This window comes from Doryrhamphus excisus, linkage group LG21 (genome assembly GCF_037039965.1).
Source record: "Doryrhamphus excisus strain RoL-2023G ecotype Guam linkage group LG21, RoL_Dexc_Guam_v1.1, whole genome shotgun sequence".
NCBI lineage: Eukaryota > Metazoa > Chordata > Actinopteri > Syngnathiformes > Syngnathidae > Doryrhamphus > Doryrhamphus excisus.
In genome coordinates this window covers 15,501,750-15,512,347 of record NC_136377.1, presented here as the reverse complement: position 1 = coordinate 15,512,347, position 10,598 = coordinate 15,501,750, and the positions used below count along the sequence as shown (strand labels likewise).

General features: G+C 46.5%; 1 protein-coding gene across 1 annotated transcript; it reads left to right on the top strand.

The window, feature by feature from the left end:
* Positions 1 to 437: 437 nt before the first annotated feature.
* On the top strand, positions 438 to 10,598 carry LOC131138753 (E3 ubiquitin-protein ligase CBL-like). The gene is made up of 15 exons (XM_058087960.2): positions 438 to 1,034; positions 1,688 to 1,935; positions 2,532 to 2,678; positions 2,750 to 2,906; positions 3,394 to 3,515; positions 4,272 to 4,409; positions 4,601 to 4,688; positions 4,756 to 4,887; positions 4,969 to 5,178; positions 5,929 to 6,045; positions 6,195 to 6,478; positions 6,548 to 6,727; positions 7,640 to 7,737; positions 8,308 to 8,484; positions 8,550 to 10,598. Exons 1-15 carry the CDS (start codon positions 891 to 893, stop codon positions 8,873 to 8,875), a joined length of 2,568 nt encoding a protein of 855 aa, XP_057943943.2. The 5' UTR covers positions 438 to 890; the 3' UTR covers positions 8,876 to 10,598.

Here is a 10,598-nt window from a genome sequence, read left to right as displayed (position 1 = left end):
TTGGTTAGAGGTTTTAGTTTGAGTCGAACCTTCTGAAACAGATTAATGACGTTAACCAAGACACCATTGTTTATAGATCTTCTTAGCATATCTATTGCAGCAAAGTTGCTTTTAGCCTGTTAAAAAATATATAAAAATGGCCCTTGAGTTTCGACGACTCTGGCTTATTAAATTAAAAAAAGTAATAAAATGTATTATGCAGTGAAGGAAAGGAAATATATAAAATACAAAACAATTCAATTGTAGTATGTGATAAAATAATGAATAAAAAATAATTTGTAAACTGCTGCACTATAATTATCAAATTAACTGTAAAGGCTTTGTGATTTGCACGATATTGTTATTTATTGGGCTGGGCATACACGTTAGTTTTTGGCATAATTTGTGTTTATTTACGTTAGCTTTATTTTGGCGATCTCGTCAGGATATCCGGGTTCCCCCATCCCTCTCTGTCTACTTGCTGACTTGTCGTTGGTGGCAAACTGCTGCTACTCCCAAGCTGTTTGTTGGTCGACAGCGACACTTTATTATTAGCTCGCTTGGCTCTATCTCGAAATCAGAAGTGGTTCTTCAGCAGCGGACAGCACACCAGAGCGACGAGTTTGAACACCGAGGAACGAACTCAAAGAACCGAGAGGGATTTCTTTTACTCCCCCCTCCACTCTCCAAATGTAGCTTGTTAGCTTGCTAGCGAGCAGCTAGCTACCACTGCGCCTCCTCCTCTTTTTGTGTTTGTTTTTTTGTGCATGCTAGATCACCAGCAGTTTGTAGCCCAAACCAGGGCCCAAAGGCGGTGCTCGAAAGGGTGTCAGGATTGAAGGCTGCCAACCGGGCCAACTGCCCCCCCTCCCCTCTACCCCGTCCCCTCCCCCGGTCACCGAGTAGAATTAATGGCCGGAAATCCGAGGAGGGGCGCGGGTCTCATCGGCTTGATGAAGGACGCCTTTCAGCCCCACCAGCAGCCTCTGCAGCCCCCGCAGCCTGCTGTGGTCGACAAGAAAATGGTGGAGAAATGCTGGAAACTCATGGATAAGGTAGTGACATGGGGCCTTCACTAACTGTTCTGTTACTTACTTCCCTTTTCTTGACTTTGTGAACATCACTGTGCTGATAATCCTCTCAATCCCATTATCGTCCTAATTGTCTTCCAATGGCATTTTGGGTTCAATTAAACGCGAGGAGATTGCTGCTTTTATGCAACCCAGTCGGCGCTTTGATGAGTTGACTGATTGTAAACAAAGCATTTATTAGCCACAGTTGACACCATTGTTACCAAATGCAATCGGCAAATACAGGCAATGCCTAGCAGCACCCAATAGAAAGCTGAGTTATCAAAAAGTAAGAGTTAAATGTAAGACCAGAAGTGTAATTATAGCATAAACATTGATCTATTCAACAAAGGGGTCATGGTCATGTCAATCATTACAGTTTGCTGAAGTCATCAGAAACGGCATCTCCCTTTCACGTATTTGTATCCATAATGTTACAGCTTAGCAGGTAAAAAAAGCACATGGCCCTGAGTGTGTGTGTGCGCGCGTGTGTGTCCACAGAGATTCATGATCTCAATTCAAAGCAAATGCCCTACTAACTGCCCTACTAACTGCTTTGAAACCTAGCAACTAGTACTAAGTCTGTGTCCCTTGTGCATGCATTAGTAGCCTTCATCCTCCTGTTTGTCTTTTCCAAGGTGGTGCGTTTGTGCCAGAACCCCAAGGTGGCGCTCAAGAACAGCCCACCCTACATCTTGGACCTGCTGCCGGACACCTACCAGCACCTGCGCACCGTCCTGTCGAGCTATGAGAGCCGCATGGAGATCCTGGGTGAGAACGAGTACTTCCGCGTGGTCATGGAGAACCTGACAAACAAGACCAAGCAGACCATGACCCTGTTCAAGGAGGCCAAGGAGAGGATGTACGAGGAGAACTCCCAGCCCAGGTAAGGCCACCAGAAGACGTGGTATTTTATATTATGGATTACCAATTGACCAATCCAACCACAATGTACATAAAGCCATCACAAAGAGTTAATGTTATAAGTAATTGATTTATGAATGTATCTTTGTTGTGCAGTACAGGAAGTTCTTCTCTGAAGAACTCTGTGGCTTTCAACAAATGTGGGCTTGCATTGATAATTTCAATATCATCTAGTAGTACACACATCGTAATACTACAGGTGTCCATAGCAAATGCTTCTCCACGTCAATAGGACGATTATTACAGGTCACGCTGTGCACGTGATACTGACTGACATCACTGGAAAAAAATATGCAAGTGAGTCAACATAAAAAAATAGCAGTAAAAGTAGGAGTCATTCAATGATAAAATCTATAATTGTCACAGTTACTTCCTGTTTTGGTCCTCAAAGTGATTACAAAGCGAAAGTCGGTGCTTCCTCATCATGAGAGGTCCTATTATGTTGTTCAACTCCCTGTGTGGAGACATGCTCTAGAATGCCCATCTTATGTGTTCTGCAATAACACAGAACATCAAAATCATCCAACATTCATCAATGTTGTCTCTCCTCCTACTCAGGCGAAACCTCACCAAGCTGTCACTTATCTTCAGTCACATGCTGGCCGAGCTCAAAGCCATCTTCCCCAACGGCCTCTTCCAGGGCGACAACTTCAGGATCACCAAAGCGGATGCCGCAGAGTTCTGGAGGAGGTCCTTTGGGGACAAGTGAGTGTCACATCACCACATGGTGTTGTCCACGTTACCACACTCCTGACCTGTCTTCCCGCCATCTAAAGGACCATCGTTCCGTGGAGGACATTCCGCCAGGCCCTGCACGAGTTCCACCCCATCAGCTCGGGCCTGGAGGCCATGGCCCTCAAGTCCACCATCGACCTTACCTGCAACGACTACATCTCTGTTTTTGAATTTGACATCTTCACCAGGCTCTTCCAGGTTAGATCCTCTCACACTTGTAGACCGTACAGATGATGATGCAGCACTTTGCACTCAACATGTCAATATATACTATAGGGACACACCCTAATTCATTCATAATTCCATTCGCTTTTTAGCCCAAATTATCACTGAACCGTTCTTTTTTTTTTTTAACATTATGCTTCCAACTTTGGGGGTACATGGGGAGGGGATAAAACATTTAGGACATACACCTTAATAAATCCATGCATAAGTTCTCACTAAATGTCAAGTGTCCTTGAATACATGCTTGCATGAGTCTAATGTGGGAGAACAACTTCGTGATGAACTTCTCTGACCTCAATGCCCAAACTCTTCCCGGAAGTGTAGACAAAAGGGGAACAGCTTTTACTTCAATTTTTACTTGATGTGGATCCGATTACTTTTGTCCACATCAGTCCTGTTATGACCACAGCCAATGTAACTGTGTTTGTATGTGTGTATATGTATGTTTGTGTGTGTGCAGCCATGGTCGTCGCTGTTAAGGAACTGGAACAGCCTAGCCGTCACACATCCAGGCTACATGGCCTTCCTCACCTACGACGAGGTCAAGGCCCGTCTGCACAGGTTCATCCACAAGCCCGGCAGGTGAGAAGTAGACACGTTGTTGTTTTATACATATACAGTAGATCCCCTGCTATTATGATCTGCAAACCCATCGCCCACGCCTGCAAATAGCAAAAAAACACAGTTGACGGAAGCACCGGTAGAAATGTCTATTTTTGACACTCTAAACCCTATAATATTCCTCACACGCTTATTAAAAGGCAGTTAGGTACTCACCACTAATGAATGATAATGAAAGATGAGTGATAGAACAGATGGAGTCAGAGTCAAGGTCTAGCCTCTAGCCTGCTCGTCAGACTACCGCCACAACCGCACTCCTGTCTCCTGTGACTCCGCCTCCATCTCCCTCTAAAGCAGCATGCGGTGGTAGGTGGATCTGCAGGTTGATGGGTCGTCCCAGCTCGCTGTTGGAGATGATGCAGGCAGTCAGTATAATGCACACAGCTTCCCTGTTGCAATTCCACTATGTTTTTGTTTTTAAATAAGACATTTTTGAATATATATAATATATTAACATAAATTCAGCTATCGCGGTCAGGACTAAAACCAATTAAATGTGATAAACGCGGGATACTGTATATAGTATATACAATATGTACAATCAACGACAGTGGAAATACTGCCAAATGTGCAAAAATAGGTGGTACTGTACATGCAAGGTTATCAGGTAGAATTGACATAATTAAAAAGTGTGGTTAGCCCACGGTTTGGCTGTACAACTTTACATGACAAAGTGGTCATCTGATCTTACTTTCTCTGCATCTTTCTTTCCGTCAGCTACATCTTCAGGCTGAGCTGCACCCGCCTGGGCCAGTGGGCCATCGGCTACGTGACGGCCGACGGCAACATCCTGCAGACCATCCCCCACAACAAACCTCTTTTCCAGGCGCTCATTGACGGCTACAGGGAGGGATTGTGAGTCCTGCTGCTAATACACTTGACACATATGATGCTACTTTACCTTTCGTGTACCTAGCTAAGACATTCATGCCCTGTATTCATATACAGGGTCAAATCATTGCCTAAAGCAGTGGTTTTTATTAGCAATTATTCTATTGTATTTAGTTGTCTCAAATTCCACATAAATGTGTGTGGGTGTTGTCTAGCTATCTGTTCCCAGATGGTCGTGCACAGAATCCAGACCTAACAGGCCTGTGCGAACCTTCTCCACAAGACCACATCAAAGTTACCCAGGTTAGTTATTCTTACACACACAGTGATGAGCTCACCTCCTCAAGGTCATGTCACATCTTGCTTACAGGAGCAGTATGAGTTGTACTGCGAGATGGGCTCCACCTTCCAGCTGTGCAAGATCTGTGCCGAGAACGACAAGAACGTGAAGATCGAGCCGTGCAGACACCTCATGTGCACCTCATGTCTGACCGCCTGGCAGGTGAGTGACGCCCCGGCCATGACAGCTATTGCTTCCTAAAATGCCCCCAACATGTCTTAAAAACTTGTGGGATGTCATCAGGAGTCGGAGGGTCAGGGCTGCCCCTTCTGCCGCTGTGAGATCAAGGGCACCGAGCTCATTGTGGTGGACCCCTTCCACCCCAAGGCTGGTGGTGGGGCTTTTGCTGGCTTCCAGGGTCCCAGCAGGGCAGAGGCGGCCGCCAACGATGACGATGACGACGACCGGCTAGAGGACCACAACCTTGTCATGAGCAGGCTGGCCTGCAGCAAGGTAAGCAAACTATTAGCACGAGAATTGGTTAACTGCAGTCTGCAATTAGCATCAGGTCAAAAAATATTGGTCTTAACAGCAGTGGCTGTAGGCAACTTCCATATGTAGTTTTTTAAAATTAACTTAACAAAACGGCAGTGGCCACATTTGAAGTATTATCAGTGAAAGTCATGTATGTTTAACTTTTTGCCCTGATGTTTACAATCAACTTATCAGCACAAATAATACTGGCGGTTTGCTTTTTACTGCCATTACAACATAACCACTTGTCCACTGCGCTGCCCCTGTATAAAACGGCATAAAGTCAGTGTTCAGGCTTAAGACACGATAAAAGCTGCTAAAGAAAGGAGAAGTGAGCTATTTGTGTTTTATGTGACCGACAACATTTCAATTGTACTTTATTTACAAAGCATATCCCCACTCTAACGGTGTGCTCATTCATCATTAAATACAGGCTGAGTTGAACAGTTATAAAAATAGAGATTTGGTGAGCTGCTCAGCATAAACTAGTGAGTTACTGCTAGCTACCTGTTAGCTGGAAACACTTTGTGTTTTTGTTGAACATGTAGACCAGACATAATTAATATAATGATAACAAGAGAGTAAGATGTTTTAGATCATCAAACAAATTGAAATGTTAGTCAATGACAACACAACTGAACACAAAATGCATTTTTTCAATGAAACTTTCATTATTAATGGCATTTTATATACCTTTTGGCAAAAGAACAATTATAGATGTGTTTTCAGGTTGAGCGTCCGCCATCTCCAGTGTCCCAGCTGCCTCCAGTTCCGCCCAGACTGGACCTCCTTCAGCAGAGACCTTCCAGCTCCCACAGCCAGCTGGGCCAAGGAGCCACAGCAAAGGTTCGCTAAGGCCTGTCAGCACCACATAATGGAAATGTCCAGCAGGGAGGAGAAGAAAAACCATTTGGAACCTCTAATTAGCTGGGCTGCCTGGAATGGTTCTCCCAAAAACAGATGACTGTGGATTTTTCCCTTTTCTTTGCACACAGATGGGTGCCACACACAGGGACAAGCCCCTCCCACTGCCCCCGGCGCTGAGAGAGCTGCCGCCCCCACCGCCGCCTGAGCGACCGTCCCCCCTGGCGGGTCAGGACTCCAGACTCCAGAGAAGACCCCTGCCCTCCACCCCGGATACACCTGCCTGGGCCTCCAATTACATGGTTCCCCGGTCTGTCTGCAAGGTGCCCTCTGCGTTGTCTCAAAGCGGCTGCGCCAGCGCGGAGGGGAGCAAAGCCCAGGCGGCAACCAACGCCGTCTACTGCCTGGCCGCCAGGTGAACCCTTTAAACAAGCTGACGTTTCTCTAACTTGGAAAAAACATGTTATGTTTTTACTGTGTTCAGGTCGCTGCCGACGTCTGCTGTGTCCAGCAGGGAGAAGCTGTCTGCCGACTCCGAGGAAAACGAGTACATGAGTCCCACCTCCCTCCCGGCATCCGGCACCCCGTGGATCATAACGGGGTCATTGGTGCCCCCACCCCCGCCACCATCATTGAGTCAAGCAAACCATCTCAATGACGTCAGGTAGGACAAAGATGATGATGTATAATTCTTGATGGGGGGTTGTCTTGATCACAGAGATGACAACCAATTAGGACCAGGCTGTCATTCGAGAGAGGCTAGAGGTTGACAGCCTCCTTAATGTCATCAGGAGGTTGCCTACAGCCACAGCTGTGCTTTGACCTAATTAGAAACCCTGATGCTGATTGCTTTTGTAGACCAAGTAATGCCTAAGGACTTTGTGGTGGGCTCCCCTATCTCCTGGGCTGAGGTTGCCAAGGTGGTCAAGACCCCAGGGGTAGATGAGATCCGACCAGAGTTCCTTAAGGCGCTGGACCCCGTGGGGGTGTCTTGGTTGACACGACTCTGCTGTATTGAGTGACAGACGGGTGTGGTTCCCCTTTAAAAAGGGGGGGCAGAGGGTGTGTTCCAACTATGGCGGTATTGCACTCCTCAGCCTTCCTGGTAAGGTGGAGTTTAATCTCAGATTCTGGAGGAGCGGTGTGGTTTCTGTCCTGTTTGTGGAACTGTGGACCAACTCTGCATTCTTGGCAGGGTCCTTGAGGGTTCATGAGAGTTTGCCCAACCAGTCTACATGTGGTTTATGGACTTGGAGTAGGCATCCGACCGTGTTCCTTGAGGAATTCTGTGATGAGTACTGGAGAATTGGCGTCAGAGCTTGGTCCGCATTGCTGCCAATAAGTCGGACTTGTTTCCAGTGAAGATTGAGAGGAGCCAGATGAGGTGGCTCAGGCATCTGGTCAGGATGCCTCCCAGACGCCTCCCTAGGGAGGAGGAGTTTGACGTCGTAGCTGAGGAGAGAGTTTCCCTGCTTATAGGCTGCTGCCCCCGCAACCCGACCTCGGATAAGCAGTAGAGGATGGATGGATGTTTTCTTTTACATTGCTTGGTTTTAGTATTGTCTTCCTTCCTCAGTGGCGACAGGCTCGATGTGGACTCTGGTGACCCTCAAGTGTACGAGTCCATGTGCAACATCCAGGCCCAGGCCGGGTCCTCGGAGGCAGCCAATCAAGGTAACACTCCACCCTTTTCCAAAAGGACAAGCAAGGCTGCAATAATTAGTCATTTCCTCACCAAGGATTAAAAATGGCATTGATGGCATACATTGTGTCAAACACTAAAAACGCATTATGCTACAGTGTTATATTTGCGTGTATACACTCATCCCTCATTTATTGTGATTAATTGGTTCCAGACCAGTCTGTGATAAGCGAATTTTCAAAGTTTGAGCATAGAAAACCTGTTTATGACTTTCTAAATATGGTTTTTACCATTATTAGAGCCCTGCAGACATGAAATAACACCCCTAAAATCACCTTTACACTCCTGTTCTTTGTTTACACCACATTCAGCATCTCTATGATGCTCACTGGCCCACCCTTTTAGAATGGACTATAGTATGAGATGATGTCACACAGTATGTACGTATATCACAACATGTATGATGTCATACACCATGCAGGTATGTCACACACACTATGATGCGCACACACTACGCATGTAACACACCATATATGATGTCACATAGTCTGCTTGTGGTTGCTATGGTAACAGGAGGACTTGTTGCTCCTGTGTTATTTCAGAACGTCCCCAGCACTCGTCTGCGGCCGCCCAGGCCAATGCCTCCTTCGAGGACGTATACGAGTACGACTGCCCGCGACCGGTGGCCCCTCCGGCGCCCGCCAGGCGAGCCCTATCGGACATGAACGGCCCCTCCAAAGCCTTCAGCTCGCTCAGCATCGACGGCGCTGTGGAAGCGAGTAAGTGAACTGAGATTGCGGTAAAGATTTTGTCGGCGAAAGCTAACTTGTTTTGTCGCCCGCAGGTTTGTTCGCATCCGACCCGGAGCGACCACCCAAGCCTCTTCCGCGCCGGGCCAACTCCGACCGGCGAGCGCGGCCCCTCAACCGCGAGCTCCCCGCCCCGTTCCCGGACCAGCCCCTCCCCTCCTCCTCCCACACACCACCACCGGCCCCTTTGGCAAGCGGCGGTGTGGCGCTGAGCGGCGAGATTGAGTGCCTGATGTCCCAGGGCTACTCCATCCAAGACATCCAGAAGGCTCTGATGATCGCGCAGAACAACCTGGAAACGGCCAAGAACATCCTGCGGGAGTTTGTGTCCGTGCCCTCCGCCGCACACATCGCCACATAGTCAGCCACGCTCCCCATCCCGCCCGCTGTCCTTTTCGTGCCATTATCGCCCAGGATGCTGTCGATGCTTTCCTGCTTTGTCCGATCGTCTTGTGCCAGATTGACTTGAACGCAGCATGTGAGGAAACGGTAGCTTTCTGTTGTTTCTTTTATGCTAAGGAGGGACCACAAAGATTGTCATCTTTGACTCAACGTGACGCCACCGCCGCCACCCCTCGCTGCTTGTCTTGTACGATGATGTGGCCGCGCAGGTCCTGAATGAGCTAATAATAATAATTCATGTCGTACAAACAACGTTCTACGTAGGGATGGGCATTGCTACCAATTAGCTTGTTCAGTAAAGTAGCCGCTTTTTGTGGTTGCGAACAAAATGTGACTATTAGAAATGTATTGGAAATTCTATTACTCAATTAAATTAAATGGTAAAAACAAAAAACAATGGAAGCCCGAAGCTCTGAGCTTTGTTGCTAAAATGCTTATTTCAAGTGTAAAAAAAAAAAAATCAAGGTCAAACCTGCTGATTCTTATTGAGAAAAGCATGCTAATGTAAACGTGCAGAAGCAAAGGCAACGCGGACGTACTGAACCTGGAAACTTAATTCACTCCCTAGCGGTCATGCAGCCTCTCATGCTGTTGTGACTTTTCAGCCCCAAACCTTACCATAACATATTTTCCGCAGCAAGAATGTTGATGTTCTGGCGTTAAGATGTTTTGAAGCAACTGAGGCATTAGAGTTTTCACTTCGTTCGCAGCAACCAGCAGGGAGCTCAATGAATAATCAAGTATTGTGCCGCCTAGACGGGCAGAAAATGAAACAGGGAGAACTCAAAGTGCCCATCCCTTGCGTTTCTCTTAACGTGCTTCTCGCTACTTGTAACAGTTTACGACAAAAAAATGCTAACAAACTATAAAAAACTGTTGCAATTTCCGCTCGTGTTTGTTAGAAAGCTCTTTTTACGTTAACAACGCTCGACTGAAAAGATGCCAAAAGGGAAGCGTTGAACACATTCCAGTCCTTCAGACCTTTCGCTAGGCAACATGACAGCCATAGCCGGCATATTGAGGGGAGATGTCTCACTCCAGCATAAAAGTACACTGGCATCATAAATGTGCCTTTTTGGGCAGGTGAACGCAGCTCGCAGATGCATTAACATGAAAGAGATTAACACAGTCAATGACTTTAATGCTAATACTAAAGAATTGTTCTTTGTGATTGCCTCTTAACACGACATAGTAGCACAGTGCAGTCACTAAGGTTGGTCAATGTCTCCTCTTTAGGCCTTAAGGAGGACTCAAGGGTCCTACCTTTTAATTCCCGGAACGTCGTGAGAGGGATACTGCATGTTTGATGATGATGATGCACTGCAATCAAAGACATACCTCCCCCTTCTGTCCTCTACCCGCTCTCAAAACCTGCAGTAAATGTCCTGAAAAGGCAAAACTTAAAATGTTAGTTTCTCTGCAGCGTTAATAATGTGTGTGTGTGTGTGTGTGTGTGTGTGTGTGTTAGTCACACTGCAAATTTATGTGCTTAAAAAAATACATCTTTTAACTCGCCTTTTTTTTCTCTCAACACCAACTCGCCTACTAAAAATGTCTGCTTTTGTCGTCTGCTTGTAAATATGATTTATTTATTGTATTTTTAATATCCTCAGCGTTCGTTCGTTCATTGTATTGCCATGTTTTCATGCCCAAGCCATTAAGATTTTTAATTAAACTGTATT

Excerpts from the sequence above, each read along its gene's own strand:
- LOC131138753 (XM_058087960.2), top strand. The coding sequence starts at position 891 with ATGGCCGGAAATCCGAGGAGGGGCGCGGGTCTCATCGGCTTGATGAAG. Across the intron at positions 2,679-2,749 it reads AGGAGGTCCTTTGGGGACAA|GACCATCGTTCCGTGGAGGA; the intron begins GTGAGTGTCACA and ends CGCCATCTAAAG. Across the intron at positions 5,179-5,928 it reads GCAGGCTGGCCTGCAGCAAG|GTTGAGCGTCCGCCATCTCC; the intron begins GTAAGCAAACTA and ends ATGTGTTTTCAG.